Here is a 23,286-nt window from a genome sequence, read left to right as displayed (position 1 = left end):
CCTTATCAATGAAACATTGGCAGTGTAGTTCCAAGGCACCTTGCGGGTGTCTTTAAATGAGAATGGTGAAGGAGCTGTGATTACAACTTTTGGTGTTGACGACCCAGAATTCATTGCTGATGGTTTCGTAGTAATGACCACTGGCTTACTTGTTCTGTGAACGGGCTCATAATTTTCTGTCGTGAAGACATCTTCTTCTCTTTTTTCCTTATCTTCCTCAAAGAACTCTACCTCCTTATTATCCATCAATCTTTGTAATAACCCCCTAAATTCAGGGCAAAGCTGAATTTCATGTCCTTCTTCTTGGTGATATTTGCAATAGTGTCCACACTCATTGGTCTTTGCTTAGGATCTTGTCGAATCACGCCAGCCTGACAGAGTTGTTGGAATACCCAACTGAAGGGAGATTTAATTTCATGAACGTCTTTCTTTGCCTTCCTCCTATTCTCCTCCTGGATTGCATTTATCCCTTTGCCTCCATGATTCGGTAGTGGGTGTTTTTTTACATCTGGTGAGTCAAACTGTAATCCTCCTGTGTTAATGAGATTTTTCACTATCTTTTTGAAGGCAAAACAATTCTCAATAGAATGGCCAGCAATTCCATCGTGGAAATCACAATGTGCATTTACGTCATACCAATGAGGGTACGGTGGTTGAAGAGGAGTCAAACGGTAGGGGCGTACCACATCTGTTTTTAATAATGAAGCGTATATCTCTGAATAGGGTACGAGTAGTGGTGTGAATGATACTTTTTCTCTCTCCTTGCGAGGTCCCTTGAAATCATTTCTGACGGTGTTCATGTCATTCTTCTCCGCCCTTGATTGGGTTATTGTGACACTATTTGCAGTATTCTTGTGGTATACACTTGCAACTTCATTCTCCTTTTTCCGGTATACATGTTTTTTGGAGATAGACCCTTCAGCTACTTCTATCTTGCCACTTTTTATAGCATTTTTGATGAGCTCACCAGAGATGATCAAATCAGCAAAATTTTTGGTGGCATTTCCAAGCAAGTGCCCCAAGTATGGAGCTTTCAAAGTGTTGACAAAAATTATAGTAGCTTCCTTTTCGAGTAAAGGGGGTTGAACCTGGGCAGCAACATCACGCCACCTTTGGGCATATTGTCGGAAAGTCTCATTACTTCTTTTTTCCATATTCTGAAGAGTCCACCGATCAGGAGCTATATCTGTAACATGGTGATACTGTTTTAGGAATGCTTTTGCCAAGTCCTTCCATGATTTGATGTGAGCCCTAGTTAATTGGTTATACCACTTGGCAGCAGAACCTGTTAAACTGTCTTGAAAACAGTGAATCAATAATTTTCATCATTCACATGGCCAGCCATCCTCCGACAAAACATAGTAATATGAGATGAAGGGCAAGTGGATCCATTGTATTTTTTCGAATTCAGGAACCTTGAACTTTATAGGGATGATCAAGTCTGGGACCAAACTCAGCTCTCTGGCGTCAGACCCATAGAACGGTTCAATCATTTCTATTGATTTTACCATTTCTTCCAATTTCTTCAACTGTTGAGTTATTTGTTCATTGGCTTTTTTCTTTTCAGCTAACTCATTTAGATCTGGAGTTAAGTGTTCAGTAACAGGCTGATAATTGTTTGGGAATGCAGATCCCATGTGGTGCTGCTGATTCTCATTGCTGACATATACATGAGGTCGTGCTTCTTGAGGTACCGAAGGGTGAGCAGAGATGTGTACATGTGTGAAACCAGGAGGAGGACCAGATTCTGGTGTAAACCCTGGTGGGTGCTGGGGATCAGAAGTAAACCCCGCAGGATGTGATGACCCTGGTTCAAACCCTGGAGGATATGATAAATCTTGCTCGGGTGACGTTATTTGGTCATCCGTGATCCTTCTACCTATAGCATATTTCTTAAACATTTCTTCCATCCTTTGTAGTAGACTGGTTTGCGAATTTGTTATCTCTACTTCTATCTTATTTAATCTCTCTCTCATTTCTTCTTGAGCTTGTTTTTGTTCTTGCTCAAGTTGAATCATTCTAGCTTCCATTTTCTTAGTTGTATTCCGAGTACCGTACGGGTGTGAGTTGAATGCCAGAATAACTACAATGATTGAAAATTATATTTTACATTATTTTTGGTGTTTTAATGAATGAATGCATGTATTAATGCAAAATATTTAAAATAAATGCAATGCAGAATGAATGTATGCAAAAGGTATTGATCTCAAAAAGTTAATTATCATAGAACAACTTCCATTGGAACACAAAGTTTTTATTACACAATAGTTCACTTCTACAGATACGGCCTAGCCATCCGATTAAGTTCGACAACTTCTTTAATCAACCAAGACATCTTCTTCCCAAACTCAGAAACCGGATTGATGTGATGCTCGATGACCTTTGCTTCGATAGCTAATTCCCCAATGTATCTGGCAACTTCACTCATCTGTATTATAGCCTCAACTACCATGTTGCTTCTATCTGCACTCTGTTCTTCATAGAAATAATTCGATGTTTGCCACTGTTCAATAGTTCCTTGGAGATTTCCTTCTAGCTCAGTGATTCGTACTTGACAACTCTGCAGTGTGCTTTCCAGGCTTCGAATTCGATTTCGCAGTAAGGCATTCTCTTCATAACTTTCATGAATGTTACTTGGTCCCATGATAATCCTTCCTCGGAACAAGGATTCTTCGAGTTGCAAGATATAATCACTGAATTCTGTGATTTTAGCCCGACATTGAGCCAGATCCTCTTCAAGTCTCGTTTTTGTTTCCTGCATCCTTCGATTAAGACTCTGTATTTGTACATTTTTATCTCCACACCTTTTCATCCAGCTGTTGATTGTCTCTTGTCTTGCTTCGAGCCTAGTATTGAAGTGTTTCTTTTCTAATTCCCACCTATTTCTTTTAATATCAAATTCTTCGATTTTTTGTCCTCTAATATCAAGTTCGACAAGCATATTATTTATTTCAGTTTCAAATCCCCTGATCGTGATGGTATTCTCAGCTTCTAGCTCTTTGACTCGATCTTTCTCCCTTTTTAGTTCTTCTATAGCTTTGCGACTCTCGGCCTTGTATCTTATGATCCGCTCCCTCTTATCAAGCTCAAGCTCTTCTATTTTTTCTTTCCCTTTCTCCAAGCTCTTGAGTAGACGATCGTTTTTTTTCCTTCAGATCTCTATTTCGATGTTTCTCTGCGTTTAACTTTTTGGTTAACTGGGCTGATGCTCTACTTGACCCAATTGTTATCCTAGATTTTTGCAGCTTGTAGTAACCCTTCTTCAGATTTTTCAACTCCGAATCTACTTTTTCTTTTCTCTTTCTTAGCATTGCAAATTGTGCGGCATGAAAGTCAACATCAATACTCAACATGAATTTGTATTGTCGAATCTCTTCTAGTTCTTTCGACCAACCTTCTTTCTCAGCTTCGAATTCTGCTCTTAAGATCTCTATCTCCGATGGGACTATCTGAATTCGTTCCTCCATAGTTATATCCTTACTTTGGTCAGGTAGAGGAATATTTTCATTCTTTCTTATAGATCTCCATTCCTCATAATTTGGCGTCAACATTACCTTTGCTGCATCGGCTCTAGTACAGAAAGTCTTCTTCCATCCTCTAACTGCATTCGAGATGTTTTTCTTGTAATTGTTCCCGTAGAATACAAACTTAGATGAGTGCAGTCCAGCAGTGACTGGGATAAATTGATGGCCACCATATTGCCTCATAACCAAAAGTGGTGCGTACCCAATTGCTCCCCATAAACCGAGCAACATCACCCAATTATAGTCACCGCACTTATAGAGGAACTCACTTTGTATTTGCTAAGGGGCACGCCAAACGATATCCTTTTCTTGCATATTCTTAAGGGCATCTATCCACATGTCTTTAGTGACTCCTTTTGGCCAATCTTTCTCTAGAAATTCTCTCAAAGGCGAGTAACTTGTACTAAACCGATGATATGAAATTTTTTCAATTTTCCAGAAGTGGCTACGGATCCAGACATATAGTAATTGCGCGCATCCTGAAAATCGACCACCTCCAAGCCTTCGACAAGCATTCAAGGATCGAAAAGTCTCTGCTAAAATTATAGGAGCAGGGTTGACCCTTTTTTGTAATTGCTCTAATAAATCCACAACTGCAGCCTCAATAAATCCCAAGGCCTTCGGGAAAATGACTAAGCCATAAATACCCAGTGCAAAGAGGTCAAATCGTATCTTCTCGTCAGGATGACTTTGAATGATTCCTTTAATAGCAATCCAAGAAATGCCTTCACTTTCACCTTTTTGTTTGGTACGAGCAACCACCCATTCCTCACGCATTCCTGTGATTTTGGCTAATTTGATTCTGAAGGGTTGAGTTTTGATGGACTTGGAATAAATCCGATTCTCTTGAGCATCCTCTATGCGCAACAAGGCAATATATTCTTCGATGGTAGGAACCATGTCTTCTTTATTGAAAGTGAAACAATTGTACCCTGGATTCCAAAATTGAATCAAGGCTCGGATCAACTCATCATCTATATCAACATATAGCAGATAGGAAATATCCCCATAACACTGGTAAAACTGCCTCTTCTTACTCGACTCCCATTTTTCCCAAATGTATCATAAGTCCTGGATGTCATTTCTTTTAAGAGAAACAGAAGCATAACCCACTAAATCTGATATGTGATCAGCTGGCAAACTGTCCCCTTCCAATCTTTGCAATGCTTCAGCCCACTGTCGTACCTAAGAGTTTTGAACTACTTGATTTAAATACTTTTCATCCATTATTGAAAGCTTTCCAAATTGACGATTAACTGAAGATCAACACCCTTAATCTTGAATGATGCAATGCAAATAACAAAAAAACATAAAAAATGAAAATGAATTAGCACAAGTAAGAAAATTGATACAAATAAAAATGTCATTTAAAGATGAATATAACACCTACCCCGTCATGATATCTACCCAAACATGTTATATACCCACAATGATTTTTCAATAAATTAATCCTAACCACATGGTATATAGTTCGCATGCTGTTATTAAACAATATTTAAAGTAAAAAAGAAAAGGTTCAGAAACGCTCCTCCTTTTTGTACACCTATTTTGGGTACCTACTGACAGACATAGGTTCAATATATCTATACCTCAGGTGATCGTTCTACGGTTCACTATATGCGTGGTTGCGTTTCTAACAGAAAAAGGTACTCGAATTGTCCTTGATGTTAGTGCCCCCTTGGGCTGCCAAACCCTCAATCCTCACCCATTATAGGCTTAAACGGATTGAGTTCAATTCGAGAGGATACATTCCCTTATGTCTATGCGAAGAATAAATTCTCACGAAAACATAAGGTATATGAATCCCGAAGGTTAATTGCTAGGCCTGCACGGAGAATAAATTCTCACGAAGGCGTCACTTTCGCCCCCACTTAGAAAGGTTCGAAGCTCGGGTATAGAGCTTATGTTATGCAAATGCTCGTGACGTGTGTGAGGAGGAACATTCAACCCTTTGACTCAAAAGGAAAATGACACCATTCGACAAAACTTTGGACAAATCTGAAAACAAAGATAAAAATGTTAGTAATACAATAATAAAATGAAGCAATTAAAAACTTCAATAAAAGGATCATAAGTTAACTAAAGACTCAAACTCATAATTTCTACCAAACGACAATGTGTAAGTGACTTACAGACTGACTCTCTAAAAAATTCTGATCCCCAGCAGAGTCGTCAAGCTGTCGTAACCGTTTTCCGGCAGGACAATCGTTTGATTGTTTTAAAAATAGTTACGACTTTTAATTTTGGAAAATGGGTGATTTTGGAGTAATTTGAAATAAATTGAAAAGAATTAAAAAGAGTCACCATCAACCTTTGGGTTAGGTAGGTCGAATACCTAAAAACGTCTTTTAAAAACAATTTTAAGAAAAAATCATCTTTTAAGACAAAAGTTGGTATGCATTTACCAAAGATTTGATTAAAATGGGTTCGGGAATCGGTTACGCGTGGGGATGGATTAGCACCCCCACAACGCCCAAAATTGGTACTGTTTCACTTACACGTTGTTGTAATGGTGGAAATCCTGAATCAAATATCAAGTTAAAATATGATCCATTTATTGAAATTTAATTATTTTACTTCAAATTAATTATTTAAAAAGAGGAAATTAAAAAGAATGAAATAAAACAAATGAATATTACAAACCTAAATACAAATAGTAAAAATATGTATTTAAATTTATAAAAACCAAAATAGAGAAAAACAAAAGCTTTAAGGACATAATAAGTGACAAACATAAAATAGTAGCTAATATGTAAACATTATATAACATGAGTACTAAAGCAGCAATAAATCCTAAAAAATATGTTGGACCAAAAGTATAACAAATGTAAAATGTCATGCTTAAAATAGAAATATAGAAAAAATATAAAACAACATGAATAAGATTACTAAAATGAAACAATAACAACCTAAGTTGCTTAATCACAATTAAGTTAAAATACGATGACCTATGTATAAATATAAACATAAACATATTTAATAAGAAATTCAGGACTAAAATGGAATATAAATAAATAAAGAGCTCAAAATAAAATGAACTGAAAATTCATTAGTTACCAGAATATAAGTGTTACAATAGTTTGGGGACCCTGAGTTAATTTAAAATTTAATGTTATAAATGTGATTAAGTGAAATACTTAATTTACAAAATATTAAGACAAATTTATGGAAGTAAGAATGCATATTTTGGACTAAGACTGATAGTGGGATTAAAGTCTAATTAAGGACATTAGTAGTCAAATCCACTTTGGTTGGTCTGCCACTTGATTTATAACCGATTGTTTTAAAGCAAATATTATAAATTAGTGGCATATGCACTGAACCTAAACCCCACCATGTGACACCACTTCATGCATTAATTATAACCCATTTAAGGGTTATTTTGCAACCCTATTTCCTATTTTCTAAAATCCACAGTCTGTTGGATTAAATCAAAGGAGAGAATACTCTCCTTTCTCGCCCCCTTTCTTAGTTACTCTCTTCTTCTTCATTTGTTCACAGCGCCGTCGAGAACTTAACAAAGGGAAACAACCATCTCTGGCCACCAATTCAGTGAAAATTCTTCACTCAACTACAATCACTCTTCACTCCGACCAACCAAATCCAAAACTCCTGAAGACTCAAACAACAACTCTCCATCTCTTCTACTTCTCATTCGACCATCAACCCCCCAAAGAACAACCACAAACAAGACCGGCTGCTTGGAACAGTGAAGGCTACAAACTACCCTAAACCTAGAACGACCCTCCTCTTTCTCTAATTTCTTTACTCCACTGAACCTCCTCTAAGAACCCGTAACTACCGTGACTCAATACTACATACCCATTGACAGCTTCGACGAGGAAACTGGATCGAAAGGTAAACAATCTAACTCATCTTCTTTTTATATTATTTTACTACTTGTTGTTTAATTTCAGACTTAGTTTAACAATACTAACCTCAGTCATTAAATTATAGCGATCAAATCCCGAATGTATGAGATGGAACCATCTTACCTTTCGATTTTCCAGTTTTGGGCAACTTGAACCGCCAACTATTTCCTTCAACACTATTAAAATCTTTCTACCTCTTTAACTCCAAATCGGACCTTAAAACAAACATGCAAGGGTCTTACCGACACTTTCTCTACTCCAACAAAGAACAACTCAACGATAAGTAAAATCTCCTTCCTCTCTTTTTTAATTGCTTTTTTTTATTTTGAAACACACATGCACACAGAGAAAACGGGAAAATGAAAACAATAAAAAAAACAAATACCTTGAACCCAAATTGTATTTTTATTACTTTCGATTTTTTTAATACAAAAGTGAGATTCTTACTACAATGGTTTTCTGTTGGATTCTCGAAGGGTGAATGAAAATTCTCCTTGTCTCCTTTACTTTTCTGTTGAAAACCAAGACCCCTCAATCGTTCTATCGTTGGTAAAAATTTCTCGTTTTTTCTTTGTCTCTCGCTTCCCCTCTGATAATTTTTTTTCTTCCCCCGTTCCTCTAATCCTCTGCCTATTTTATGGTTGATATCTCCACCTAATCTTCATGGATGCATCTGCGTTTTCTTCGTTTTTGGTAGGATATTGACAAGTTAGGTATGATTTAGGTGATATACTTTTGACTTTGCTGATATTGTTTGTTTTTGCTGTTCAGTGGCCGACATGGTGATGATGATGTTTCAACTTGCTCAGAGGTGACTAGCCTTAGTGACTAGTCGGTGGAGAGGCTTGGTACTGTTATTGATATGGGTCTGTTGGGTTGCTTATAATTGGACCACATTTGGCCTGCACAAAAATATAAACACACTTAATAATAATAATAATAATAATAATAATAATAATAATAATAATAATAATAATAATAATAATTTGATAATATTTTTTAACCCTGACAAAAAAAATAGGTGTTTACACTGTCGTTCCTTAAATTTTTCTCTATTTTGATTTTCAGTCTTTTCGGAAATAATCGTGTAATAAAATAAATAGAAAGAAAGTGAGGAATAAATATTATAAGGACAAAAAGAAAAGGAAGTGAAGCGGAGAATTAAACAACCAAGACGAGCGGCGATCAACGCGGGTAGCAAATAACATAGGTAGGTCAAAAGAGAGGGGCCAAACCAATTTCTCTTATCGAAGAAGAAAAAAGAAAAGTAAAAATTAAGAATAAAGGAACAAAAAGGTGGCGGTTTTCCTAAATCTTCATAATCTTGGTTTTCGTTGGACCGGACAACCCCTCTCCCATTTTTTTTCTTAAAAAAATTAAAAATAAAACTAAAAACCGAGAATCTGAAACTGACGGTTCCAAGAAAGTGAAAAGTCCGATTCTTTAAGGGCAATCCTCTTAAATTCAGTCATTTTATTTATTTATTATCTTAATTTATGACGTTTAATATATAAATACAAGAAAGTTTAACGAATAAATAAATAGGAATACAATAACTCTTTTTGTTTTTGTTTTTAGATGTAGAAGAAACAATAGAAAGGGAGAAAAGTAAAATAAATTAAAGAGAGAGCTTCACCAAACTCATCACCGCCCCCCTTTTATTTATTTTTCTTATAATTCCCTCTTCTCCTTTACTTTCCTTCTCCAACCCTGTCTCTCTCTAACATCCCCTTCTCCTCCCAGGTGCTCCATTTTAGAAAATCTTTGCCTTTTGTTTTTTTTTTCAAGGTTCTCAGTTATTTTTCCTTTCTTGTGTTTGTTTTAGGAAATGGAATGCGTTGAGGTAGCCTTGAAGAGCAGCTTTAGAAAGGAGATGGCTATGATTTCAAGCCCCCAAGCGTTTTTGGATGATATTTGGGTTGTTAATGGACAAACTGTTGTTTCTTCCGATGACTTCTCCGTTGACGACCTCTTTGACTTCAGTAATGAAGAGGGTTTCCTTCAACAACAACAACAACGTGAACATGAAGAAGAAGAAGAAGAAGAAGAAGAAGAAGAAGAACGAGTACGGGCTTCTTCTTCTTCGCCTAAGAGACAAAAGCTAAGCCAAGGCACAATCTTTTCCAACGACAGAACTACTAATCTCGATTACACTTCCTTATCCGCCAACGAACTGGCTGTCCCGGTACTTGAAAAACGAACGACACTTTTCTTTTAAGAATTTTTTTTTTGCTTTTTGTTGTGTTTTTAAGGAGGAGCGGTTGTTAATGGCGAAAACTGAACAAAATGTTGACATTTTTACAGGCGGATGACGTTGAGAACCTTGAATGGTTGTCTCATTTCGTTGAGGATTCCTTCTCAGAGCACTCTACGGCTTACCCCACCGGAACGTTGCTCGTGAACAAATTGCCTGACCAGGAAAAACCGATTACGACTTGTTTTGAAACGCCTGTTCCGGCGAAAGCCAGAAGCAAGCGTGCTCGAACCGGCGACAGAGTTTGGTCCCTTGTCGCCTCCCCTTCTCTTACAGAATCATCTTCGAGTTCCACGTCATCATCTTCCTCCTCCAGCCCTTCACCTTGGTTGCTTTGCCCAAACAGTTGTTCCGGTTCAACCTTTGAACTGTCAGAACTGGTTTCTGTGGAAAATCCGCCGGTTAAGAAGCATAAGAAGAGACTGTCGACCGACTCGACAGGTTGTAATGGGACCCAAGCGACGCGTAGGTGCGGCCATTGTGGAGTTACGAAGACGCCACAATGGAGAGCCGGTCCAATGGGCGCAAAGACCTTATGTAACGCTTGTGGGGTCAGGTTTAAGTCGGGTAGGCTTTTACCCGAGTATAGACCGGCTTGTAGCCCAACGTTTTCAAGCGAGTTGCACTCGAACCATCACCGGAAAGTGCTGGAGATGCGGCGCAAGAAGGAAACATTGGGTGAGGCCGAACCCCGTCTAGCTCCTCCAGTTGTGCCAAGTTTTGGATAGCATTACTGCATTAGGCAAAAACCAGATAGATTTTAGAGCAGTATACTGAATAGGAGGATAGAGTGAGGGAATGAACCCGGTTGATTGTTTCCGGTTTCAAAGGCCCGAGTTAGTTATAGGGTGGGTGGGTAGGTTTTTAGCATAGGGATGTAACTGATTTAGAGAGGAGTGTATTTAATCTTTATTTAATTACCCCTCAATTATTTTGAATTTCCTTTTAGAGTTTTTATTGCATCAATGAATTTTGGGTTTAATGACTGAGTTTGAAACGGTTCAACCTTTTAAAAGGAATGGGGCGTTGGAAAGCAAAAATATTGTGAAACGGGAAATGATGTGGTAAGCAAAGTGAACTACCTTTTGGAGTGAGGACTACGCAGTTGCTTCATATTTTTTTATAATCACATGTATCGAAATTATTAATTAATTAATTCAGATTGAATATTACAGATATAAGAAAGACCTTTTAAACCTAATTTCTTTTGTTCATAATTTCAGAATTTGAAATCTTTCTTTAGTGTTTTATCCTAATAGATCAATTAGTTGTAAGACAGTTATATGTTCAATTTTTTTTATTATTAATCCACTAATCTATATCGAATACTGTAGAGACAAATGTAATCCTCCCAACCCAAATATCAGGATTCAAACTCCTGACCTTACTTAAGGAATCTAATATTTTATCCCATTAGACCAACTGATTGTTATTGACTTTTTGTTATATTTTAGCTGGATAATTAATTATTTGTGATATAAATTTATTAAATATTTTTATATTAATTAATTGTTTAAATAATGTTCTAAATATTTAAATAGTGTTTTAATATTTAATGTGTTTTTATTAACATTGTATTATAATATTTCCAAGGTTGTATTGTGAGTTATAAGATGTTTTTCATCTTACAAAAATATTTTAATATTTCGCCTTAATATTGTTAAGAGTGAGTTGTTTGCTTGTGGGGTTGGTGGTGTCAAGTTGGAGGAAATTTAGCGGTTTTCTAATTTTAAGATTGGTCTCCTCCTAGTCAGGTACCTTGGCGTTCCCTTAATTACTAGAAAACTGACAGAGAAAGATTGTTATCCTCTCATTGCGAATATTAAAGCTAGATTGGGGCATTGGTGCAATCTCAAAGTCAACTATGCAGGGCGGTTGCAACTCATCCGAGCTATCTTGTTTAGTGTGACCAAATACTGGTGTAGGTAGCTTGTTTTTCCTCAGGCTGTCATTAAGGTCATTGAGCAACTTTGTGTCCAGTTCTTTTAGAAGGGGATTGATTCCTCTACTGTTGGGTTAAGGTTAGTTGACGGTAGATTTGTTCTCCTAAATCGGATGGTGGACTTCGTTTGAGGGAGTTGAAAACTTGGAACAAGGCGTGTCTTTTTTTTCTTTGTAAGGAATATCTTGGCAGGACAAGGCTCTTTGTGGGTTGTTTGGATACACGCTTACTTCTTGGGCGTTGGGTTGTGTCAAGCGGTCGATAGGAGCCATTTCAGCTGATGCGTGAGAAGGATATTCAAATTGAGAGAGGAGGCTTACCCATTGCTTGGGTCTATAACTGATTGGGGGATGATTACTACTTCTTGGTTATGGCATGAGGCTCGGTCTAAAGGGGAGGTGGTTTCATGGTATAGATTGATTTGGTTCCTGCTTTACATTCATAGACATGCTATTATTGCTTGACTTGTTATACAGGGGAGGATTTCCACTAAGGATGATTGTTGCAACGAGGTGTTGCTGTGGATGGCCAATGTATTTTTTGTGGTCATTTGGAGACAAGAGACCACATTTTCTTCTCTTTTTTATTTTCGAATGAGGTATGGGAAGGTGTTTTGTGGTTATGCCATTTGACTCGACAAATCATGGCTTGGGATCAAGAAGTTTGGTGGGCTCTATTTATGCTTAAAGGTAAATCCTTGATTGCTTGCATTTTGAGAGTTGCTTGGAGTGTGTATTTGTATTTTGTCTGGTCTGAATGAAATTGTAGGATTTTTCAAAACCGAACTCGTTGCATTGATGTTGTTTTGCACTTAATTAGGGAGGTTGTTGGTATTCAATTTAGTAGGAAGGGTATTGATAGGCTTGACTGTGTAAATTTGTAGCTTTGTGCTTCTTGGGGATTCTTTCTTGGGGTTGGGTGATTCTGTTTTGATTTTGGCTTGGTTATTGTTATTGCTTCTTAGAGCATAGGTAGAGCATGATGTTTTTATGTTGTTTCGTACCAGTTTGTCTAGGGATGGGGATGGGATCGGAACCCGATGGATCCTGACCCGATCCGATTTTTTTATAAAAAAATTCGGGTTTGAATCAGGTTTTTTAAAGGTGATGTTTGGGTCGGGTCGAATTCGGGTTTAGGGTGAAAAATACCCGACCCGACCCAAAAAAAATAATTTTACCTTATATATTTAGGAATAATTACAATAGTATCAATCTATATATTATTTTTCCAATTAAATCACTGTTTTTTATTGAATAAAAATATTTTTTTTATTATTTCGGATCGGGTCGGGTCGAGTTTAAATTTTATCTCAAAAAAATGAGTTTCAAGCCGGGAGGAGGACATATATTTTTTGGGTCGGGTTAAGTCGGGTGAAGGATGTAAAATTTTCGGGTCGGGTAAGATTTATCAAAAAAATTTATCCTCTATCTTTTAGGTATCGAAAGTAAAATTTATCAAAAAAAATATTTTAATAGGTTAAATTTATGATCTATAATTTTTATTATAATTTATTTAACAATATCATAAATATAAAAAGTTTAAACGTTTATCATAGATGGTACGTAAACATAAAGTACAATTTATAAAAAAAAAAGTTTAATATATTAATTATATTAATAATATAATAAATATATATAATGTAGCAAAAAAATAATTCTATTAGTTTTCATATACATATTTTAAATTTAGTATTAAAATATATCATAAAGATAATTTGATAAATTTTATTTATAGATAATTTCATATTTGTCAACCAAACATTAAAATTTTATATTCTCATCAAAAATAAAATAAAATATTATGACATTTATAGTTTGGTGTTTGATTGTTGGAGGGAAATTGGTGGAAGAGAAACAAAAAAAGGGGTCGGTTATTGGAAATTTGAATTGAAGTTACCCATAATAATGCATCTTGAGAAGGGTGTTGAGCCATTTGTTTCCCTCCTGGTTGAATTAAAAATTTTAAAGTTTGTGTAGGGACGGCCATGGAAGGTCCAAAAGTGGAGCCCTAGAAGAGCCAGAAGTGGAATGGTATGGCCCCTCTCCAATCAACCATGTTAAATGACTTGGACCAACTTTGCACTACGACACTGATGAGTAGTTGATGTTGATCCTCTCTTTAAAATTTTAAATTTTCATAATTTTTTTTTATTTTTTGATATTTTTATTAATAACATGTTTTTGTCTCTTAAATTTTTAAAAAAAATTTCCTTTAAAATATTTTAAATTTATCTCCGGTCTGAAATCTGACCGTCTTTGGTTAATGGTAAACTACATCATTCTTCAAAAAATATATTTTCACTCATATTTTGATCACTAAAATTTATTTTTTTAATTTAATCATTAATATTTTGAATTATTCAGCTTTTGATTACTCTTTGATGATATGAATTATTTTATTACTATTTTTATTATGACAAAACAAATTTATTTATTATTGGCTTAATGTAAAAATAAGTGTCCAATCTATACTTAAAGTTAAGGTTAGATGCCTAAAGAATTTTCTGTTAAAAATAAGTGTCTAACGTTTCCAACGTTACACTTTTAGGTGCATGGACCGTTAACACCGTTAAATTTGAGTTAAGTGACACGTGTCAGGCATATAAAATTTCAAAATTTTAAAATAAAATTTTAAATTTTTGTAAGCCTGAAACATGCTACTTAACGGTCGAATTTAACAGCAGACACCTAAAAGTGTAACATCAAAAACGTTAAATACCTATTTTTAACAAAAAAATTCTTTAGACATATAAAATTAACATTAGGTACAATTTAAACATTTATTTTTGCATTAAGCCTTTAATATTAATGATAAACAAGATTTAAAATAAAAAAATAATTAAAATCTTTAATCTCACCCCTACCCGTGTCGCGACCGTCTTTCGGTTGGCCCGAAATTGGGCTTCGACTTAGATTAAACGAATTGGAAAGTAGATTAGGAGTCGCCACCGACCATTTTAAAACGAATTTAGGTGGGTCGGACACCATCTTACCTGATATGCGTTTTACCAGAAATATGTCGGGCTCAGGAGTCGGTTACAGTCAAGGAAGGATTAGCACCCTTGAACCGCCCTTTCGGTACCAATTAATTTTTCAGTTGTCTTAATTGCGAAAATTTGAGAAAATTTAAATTGAAATTAAAAAAATTCCGATTGGAATTGCTTACCCTTGATTGATTGAAAAGTATCCCTAAAATAAAAAATATTTAATTGTAAAATAAAAATAAATATGAACAAGAAAAAGAATATTAATATAATAATAATAATAAAAAAATAAATACAATATATGATAAATATAAAGATTAGTAAAAAAGGAAAAAATAATAAAATAATAAAAAAAACCAAATATATGTGAAAAGTGGAAACAGGTAGGGCCTACCAATGATTTGCATGATGCTAACCTGATTGTTGTTGGATTTCAAACGTGATAATACCGAACGGAAACACGAAACAATATGGAAACAATATGAAAACAAAACACGTACGATGTCAACCTTCATTAATTTGAATCGAAAACTCCGGTGTTGAGCGGTTCTTGGCGACCTGGTTCTTGGCTTGATCGTTGGTGATAATCTCAACAAGATCATGTTGCCAAACACCAACGCAAGAATAAGTGGATCCAAGATCGATTCCGATGGTGGTATTTTCTCCTTCGGTCAAACAGATTCGATAAACAACTTTTTCTTTGGAAATATCTTCAACGCCATCACTGTTTCCATACGAAATACACCGCCTAAAGAATCCAACTGCGTTATGCTTCCATCTTCGTTGAGCACCAGCACTGAACTTGAACGATGGATGGGTTGCCCGGAAGCTCCTCCTTTCATTGTTTTCACCTTCTCTCTCTTCTGCCTCAAATCGTTGGCTCAACTCAATAGAAATTTGGTGTGGCATTGTCTCTAGTGAGCATATTGAAAAGCCTCAGATTCTTTTAGCTTTGCTCCAATACAGACTTTGAATGGTGTTTTCATGGAGAAGAAAGGCATTGACACTATGTCGAAAATGGATGACTATGAAATGATTGAACAGATTGGGAGAAGAGTTTTTGGGACTGTATTTCTTGTTCTTCATAAAGATCGGTGTTTTCTGTTTTTTTTTCAGAATTTTCGTGTGCATGGCTTTGGTGAGAATTCCAACATGGTTGGTTTAAACAAAGAAATGCACCTGGACATGGATGGGTTCATCCTGAGCGGCCCCCCTTTTGTTGTTATATCCAACCAATTATATAACCCAAGCATCCACTAAAAATAGGAAGTGTCCATCTCTCCCCTCACCCCCCCCCCCCACAAAAGATGTGAGGTGAGTGTGCAACCAACTCCCCACGAATAAAAACGGTTGAGATACGTGGGGTTGGAGTTGAATGGGTTAAGTGCTGCTGGGTTTAATTTGTTGGGCTGCTGAATTGTGTCGGCCTGTACAAATGTAATAATAATAATTAATTAAATAATAAGTAATAATAATAATAATAATAAATAATAATAAATAATAAGTAAAATGTTTTCGTAAACTCGGACAAAAACGGGTGTCTACAACCCGCAATCCCTAAATCCCATTATTTGTGCGTTTTCTTTTCGGGTACTCGTTTGTATCGAAACAAAAAGCCTGGAGACAACCCTCTCACATGTCTACTTCAAATATTGTTAGCATAATAAAACTAAAAATATGAGTAAAAAGTGATTAAAATAGAAGCAATTAGAAATTCTAATGATAAAATTATTTTTTTTAAAATTGTAATGATCAAAATAGAAGTGAAAAGATAATTGAGTAGGGAACGATATAATTTTTCCTTGAATTAATCTTGAATGACATTATCTTTTATATAATTTTTGATGGCTTCTTTGCTCACGTAGAACAGTGGGAAAAAATTTCCCGATAAACTCTAACTATATTATTTTTTGATCTAGGATCATTGCTATAGTATCAAGAATATCACGTCAAAATTATTGTGTGACTTTAATTTTTTTGGTGGAAGATGTATGAATTTTCATGTGTCTTTAACTTTTTCAGAGTTGAAAAAGCATAGCAGTTTTGGAGTCTTCAACTGAAGACTCCATGTACTCCTAGAGTATTCTGAAAGTATTGTAAAAATTATTCTAGTATAGGAAATAATGTTCGAAGTGAATTATTTTGATAATTTTTTTAAATATATTATTTTAATCATTATCCCAATTTTTTGATACATTATATATGTTAGGATATAAAATTAATTATGTTTAAACGTTCAATATCTTTTAATTTATAATTAGAGATGTTTGTGGTGCTTACTAATTTACTCTTATATATCATTTTCATTTTTTTCACACTTTCAAGATTATTTTTATCGCGTAAGGTAAAAATATATTATATTGATCGTGTTTTTACCTTATGTATACCTCAGTCAATAGACTGAAAGAACTTGACGAGCACCAATACCCAATCCTATGGCTCTCGCTTAACATGACTGTAGTTCGAGTAAACTATATATTTAGTAATTTGGTACATTTGATCACCCATTTTTTTTAAATCATACTTAACATTACATTTTGGTTTCATTTAGTTATCAGCCGTTAAAAAATAAATATAATTATAAACGTGACGATTTTTTTAAAAATTTTCAATGATATTGTAGTATTATCTTACAGCAACACATCAGTATCACTATTAATTTTTTAACGATGGGTGATCAAAATGTAACATTAATTATGATTTTGAAAAAATAATTAAGTGATTAAAACGAAACTAAAATAATAATTGAATGACTAAATATATCATTTACTCTTATAATTATGTCCCACAAGTTCCAACCACTTTTGTTCTTTGTAAGAGGGCTTCGGGTATCAGGTACTTTGTGAATGAAAGACTCGTAACATTTAATTGTTCTTTGATTTCAGTGACCGTATTGCATGATCTTTTGAATTTGGATTCAATTTAGGCGGTGTATGAATATTTTAATATATATATATATATATATATATATATATTATATTTTTAAAATTTATTTAGTAAATTATAAATAATAAGTATTATTTTTAGCTAAATAAAAATTAAATATAAAATATATTAGTAAGTCGATTGGTTAAGAACATTTATGTTGTCCCAAATCAAGAGATTCATTAATAATATAAAACGTAGATTATAGTAGTGTTTGCATTCTCAAACAAATACAAAATCCTTTTATATTATTAAACAAAGCAGAAAATTAAGCCTATAATAAATATAGAAAACTGGAACACACAAATGCAGGGAAATTTGATTATTTGAGTTGATGAAGAACGTAGAGGTAAATATGATATATAATACCCTTTTTTTTGCACAAAATGTTGTTTCCTTCTAGTCCATTCAATGTGCATGGTTTGGCTATGGAGGAGAGGTAGTTTTAGTTCTCCCTCCCATTGATTTTCTTGTGCCACCATGGTTGTCACCGCCACCGCTACCTCCTCCTCGACCCGAACCTCCACCTTTGCCACTTCCTCTCCAACCACTCCCGCCGACACCTCTTCCGTCTCCTTTACCCCATTCGTGGTTTCTACCACCACTACCACCTCCACCTCCTTTTGCTTTCTTGTGTGGTTTACCGTTTCTTCCACCATAGTCACCTCCAACTCCACCCCCTCCCCCTCCCCCACCACCACCACCACCACCACCACCACCACAGCTACAACCGCCTCTTCCTCGACCATTGCCATTGCCGCCTCCACCCCCTCCTTTTCCTTTTCTTTTCTTGTGTGGTTTACCTTTTCCTCGACCATTGCCGTTGCCACTGCCGCCTCCACCCCCTCCACCACAACTACCGCCTCCACCTCCTCCACCTCCACCTCCACCCCCACCCCCACCTCCACCACCCTTCTTTCCTCCTTTCCCAGCATGTTCAATATTACTATTGCTTTGGACTAAAATTTCCACAGAAGAATTCGTGCCTTTGTGCTCTACATCCTCCATAAAACTATGTTTCGCACTAGAAATCTTAGTGGTGGAATTAGAATCGGGCCACCCTACAACCCCATTTTCTCTCTCTAACTCATCCTTTCCGTCAGCTCCACTCCGGCAGCTGATCAACAACACCGCCACTACAAACACAACCCTAACTTCTCTTCTCATTTCCATTTTCTCAAACTTGGGAATGCAGGATTTATTCCCTCATCCTTCCCTTTTTATACTTTTTCTTTGCCCTCAGTAAAAGCCTAAACCACATTAAACAAACTCAGAAAAGCGAGAGAAATGAGATCAAAATATGCTTTGAGTCCCCACCCTCCACTTTCAAGTGGTTACTTCACACTAAACACTCCACCCCCTTCCCTAAACCTACGCCAAAAAAATTTAACTACTAATTCGTACAACCAAATTTCTACCAAGTTATTTATACATCATTCAAGATAATATTAGACCTCGGTTGAGCAATCCCCTAATAAACATGCCATGTGAGAAAGATAATATTCCTTTTGCTTGACGAATGGAACTGCTCAAGGGAATAATAATGTTTCATCTCATTATTTCTCCATGTGAAATTCCCATTTCTTCAAGCTATGTATTCTTTTATTCTTTATCATTCATCCTTGCGTCATGAGTGAAGGCTCAACTTTTGGTGTACATACATAATTGCCTAGGAAAATTCAGTCGGCCTACATGTAAAAAGTCTTGGGCTTTATTGACCGATTGAAGTAAAGGTTTCAGATTTTTGTTAAGAGAATGAAGCCCAAACTCGGATTTAATATTTGAAGCCCAAGATTTATGTAATGACCGCATAAGAGTTTTGGTTGAATTTTTTAAAAAAGTTTTAAGAGTAAATAAAAATAAATAAATTTATTTATAAATTGTAGTTTTTACTATGCTCAATAAAATATCTAATAAATATATCAATTTCAAATGAAATAATTTTAAAAAATTATTAAACACCAAACTACTCGCACAAAACTTTTTCCACAAACATTTCTAAATGTAAAATCACTAATAATAGTGTGTACATCAATATGGTCTAATATATTATCAGTCTTTCTTGTGACATTGATGATCTCAAGTAAAATTTCAACAATCACTTTGAAAAACTTCTTTAAGCATATGTAATTGTCACTGACATAGTCAAGAGGATTCAACAAGCAATTTAAACATTTGGATAGCAATACGCAACTTTATTAAATTTGAGAATTTCAAATGCCGATATTAACTTATTTCGTAAATTTTAAATAAGATAACTCATAACACCAATCTTCTCACACAAAATAATTTTTACCAAAATTTCTAAATATAAAATCAGTAATAATAGAGTGTACATCAGTATAGTGTAATATATTTTTCTCAATAGATAAAATTACTAGATCATTCAATCTTTCTTGTGACATTGATGATCTCAAGTAAATTTTCAACAATTTTAACTTTGAAAAACTTATTTTAGCAGATGCAATTGTCTCTAACATAGTCAAGAGGATTCAATAAGGAATTTAAATATTTGGATAACAATACACAACTTTGATAAATTTGAGAATTTCAAATGCCGACATTAACTTATTTCGCAAATTCGTTTTCAACGCTTTTAATTCTAGAATAAGATCATTTGTATAAATATTACACAAATTATTATAAAAAATAGTTTTAAGATTTATGCAATATATTATTAAATAAATCTAATTATTGAAATTTATTTTAAAAAATATATATTTAAATCTACAATTATAAAAAAATAATTAAATTTAAATTATAATATTGAATTATGACCCTGGTCATGTACCCTTCCTTAAACTTATCGAATATCAAGTCACGTGAACAAAAATTGATCAGTTTTCAAGTTGAATGGAGCTTTGCTTAACTTATGATCGATTCGGTCGGTAAACATCCATAATTATACTAAATATAATAAAATAACTATTTAATAAATTAACGATATTTTTAAATTTTACGCGTGTGCTTAAATATAATAAAATATGATGGACACATCTGTAACTACTTAAATTGAAGTAGGCTACCAACCCACTTGAATACGGTCCGTTTGTTTCACGTAAAATATTTTTCGAAAAATATTTTTCTTATTTTTCAGTGTTTGGTTAGAGTAAAACTGGTTGGTCAACGTAAAATTTTTTCCTGGTCAACAAAATTTCCTTTATGTTTTCTGAAAAATGAATTACGGTCTGATTTTCCGTAAGTCATTTTCTGAACTTTTCAATTCAAAGAATAAACACTCAAAATAATTTTATTTTATGAATTTAATATTAATAAAATATTTTAATATCATTTTAATCAAAATATTAATTATTAAAATATTTAAAATATTTTTATTAATATTTCTAATTATATTATTATATTTTTAATATTATAATAAAATAATAAATTATATTATAATAATATAAGATATTAAATTTTTATTTTAATAATATATAATAATTTATTAATAAAATTTATATTATTTATATATTTAATATTAATCTAATAATCTAATAATATTTTAATAAAGATATTTAAAATATACAAATTAATATTTTTAAAAAATAATATAACACTATTCCTTTAATAAATAATTAATATAATTTATAAATTTTTATTTCAATAAAATACACCAATATTAATATTTTTATTAATAAAATTATAAAAATAATATTTTAAAAATAATAATGTTAAGTTTTATGATAAATAATATTATTTATTGTATTTAATATTTGTAATAAATATTTTAAAAAAAAATTTATTAACTAGTAAAAAAAGGGTTTAAATAATATCTTCTAAACATCGTAAAACATTTTCTAAAAAATATTTTTTAAAAAATAAAATTAATTTTTCAAAAAATATTTTTCAAATAAAATGACCTTATATTTGCACATGTATCCCATCATAGCAAGAAAGGGATTGCGAGGTGGAGAAATTAAATCCAAAAAAAAAGAAAAATATCTTCTGAAATATGATAGTTATCACATCATTATTAATGTAAATTGCACTTACTTATTTAGAACATTAATTATTGGGTAGAAAAAAAGAAGCCAAGTTAATCAAAAGAATTTACCAAATATTTGGTGATTGGAACGATTATGTAAGGGTGATGAGAACATTTTGTAAGGGTGATGAGAACGTTATGTAATCAAAAGTGTCGAAACGGTCTCTGAAAGGGAGGGATTCTCGTTTCTAATAATTTTTTTTGGCCGATTAATAATAAAACGTAGTTCGATGAATCGTCACCAATATTTGATTAGAGTGTAATTTGGTATCAAAAAAGTATTTGTCATTAAAAAACATTCATTTTAATTAAAACAACAAATTTGCGGTATGCGTTACCAAAATTTGTGCTCAGGAGTCGGTTACGTGTGGGGAAGGATTAACACCCACACATCACTCTAAATCGGTACCTAGTCGATTAATTAGTTGTCTTTGCAATGAAACTTAAGAATTCGAGTCTAATTTAATTTAAAATCCCCTACAAGTAATATTCTTTTGAATTTCAGGACAAAACACAATAATATTTAATTATTTCCTATTGAGAAGAATCGATCTTCTATACCTTAGAATAAACGAATCTTACAACAATCGAAATAAGGAAATATTATAATTACATTCTAAAGTTCATTATTAATTCAAAATAACAACACAAAAATAATTTTAAGGGAGAAAACGATAATATCTAATTACTTCCAATCGAGAATAAATGACCTCTCATGGCTTAAAGCAGTCATTTATTACTCCAATCGAAATGAGAAGATATCACTATTTCATCTTAAAATTCAATATTAATTCGAAAGTAAACAATAATATCCAATTATTTCCAATCGAGAATAAATGATTTCTCATACGTTAAAGCAGTCATTTATTACTCTAATCGAAATGACAAGATATTACTATTTTCAATATCGATTCGAGTGTTACTATTTTGAAATCCTATTGAAAAACACATGAAAAAATAAAAAAATTAAAAGCATACATCAAGCAAGTATAATTAAATCTTATTTTACAATATTTAATGAGAATAAGGATGTTCAATTATTTAAACACATTGAGACGAGATCTTAGATTCGATCTAACAGTCTTTTCTCGGTGAGTTTAATTGAAATAACATGATCTTTTTCCCAATCCCCAAATTTTAAAATGCATTCGATTTAATTCTTGTCACTAAATGGGATAAACTTCATTTCAAAATTATTGAAAGTAACTTTCTTATACGTTAAGACAATAACTTTATGACAATATTAAAATGAACGAATATTACTTTTAGTCAAATTATTTTGATTAGAGTCAAGAAATGCTTATGAGGGTATCATGCAAAATTAATTAATGACTAAAATGAAATAATATACAATCAGCTTACAAAAAATAAAATAAAACAAAATGTAAATATGACTAAAATAAAAACAAACAAAACATCACGTCAAAAATTAAAACAAAATAAAATGCAAAAGTGACTAAAATGAACATTTTTAATATTAAGTGCTAAAATTACAAAGAATAAAAATAAATAAAACATGGGGACCAAATTAAAATAAAATAAAATTACATGGCCAAATTAAATTAAATAAAAAATATATTACAGTTTGAAATATAAACATGCAGAAACCACAGGGACCATTTCACAAGTATTCCTCTTTTAAAATCTTAAAACATGTTTTTGAATAAAAATGGGTAAATTACCTAATCAAGTCTAGAAATATTTTAAAGAATTAAACCTTCACTACATATGACCAAAATGTAAAAATAAGTTAAACATGGAGGGACTAAACAGAAAATAACCTTAAAAATTATAAAGCATA

General features: G+C 33.3%; 2 protein-coding genes across 4 annotated transcripts; one reads left to right on the top strand and one right to left on the bottom strand.

Moving 5' to 3' along the window:
- The first annotated feature begins 3,611 nt into the window (after positions 1–3,611).
- LOC120196472 (GATA transcription factor 5-like) lies at positions 3,612–10,633 on the top strand. Of its 3 annotated transcripts, XM_039198276.1 has the most exons (4): positions 3,612–3,623; positions 9,193–9,414; positions 9,448–9,581; positions 9,701–10,633. In XM_039198276.1, exons 2-4 carry the CDS (start codon positions 9,225–9,227, stop codon positions 10,376–10,378), a joined length of 1,002 nt encoding a protein of 333 aa, XP_039054207.1. In that variant the 5' UTR covers positions 3,612–3,623; positions 9,193–9,224; the 3' UTR covers positions 10,379–10,633. The 3 variants fall into 3 exon arrangements, with proteins under 3 accessions (XP_039054207.1, XP_039054205.1, XP_039054206.1); XM_039198274.1 differs by having other exon boundaries at positions 9,193–9,581; XM_039198275.1 differs by lacking the exon at positions 3,612–3,623 and adding an exon at positions 8,985–9,139 and having other exon boundaries at positions 9,222–9,581.
- A 7,293-nt stretch (positions 10,634–17,926) lies between these two features.
- Positions 17,927–18,673, bottom strand: LOC120196499 (glycine-rich cell wall structural protein 2-like). The gene has a single exon (XM_039198302.1). It carries the CDS (start codon positions 18,671–18,673, stop codon positions 17,927–17,929), a length of 747 nt encoding a protein of 248 aa, XP_039054233.1.
- Between the last annotated feature and the right edge of the window lie 4,613 nt (positions 18,674–23,286).

Source organism: Hibiscus syriacus, unplaced genomic scaffold (genome assembly GCF_006381635.1).
Source record: "Hibiscus syriacus cultivar Baekdansim isolate YM2019G1 unplaced genomic scaffold, ASM638163v2 tig00117034_pilon, whole genome shotgun sequence".
NCBI lineage: Eukaryota > Viridiplantae > Streptophyta > Magnoliopsida > Malvales > Malvaceae > Hibiscus > Hibiscus syriacus.
Note: the sequence above shows the minus strand (reverse complement) of the source record. Positions and strands in the feature narration are given on the sequence as shown.

Excerpts from the sequence above, each read along its gene's own strand:
- LOC120196472 (XM_039198274.1), top strand. The coding sequence starts at position 9,225 with ATGGAATGCGTTGAGGTAGCCTTGAAGAGCAGCTTTAGAAAGGAGATG. Across the intron at positions 9,582-9,700 it reads CCAACGAACTGGCTGTCCCG|GCGGATGACGTTGAGAACCT; the intron begins GTACTTGAAAAA and ends ACATTTTTACAG.
- LOC120196499 (XM_039198302.1), bottom strand. The coding sequence starts at position 18,673 with ATGGAAATGAGAAGAGAAGTTAGGGTTGTGTTTGTAGTGGCGGTGTTG.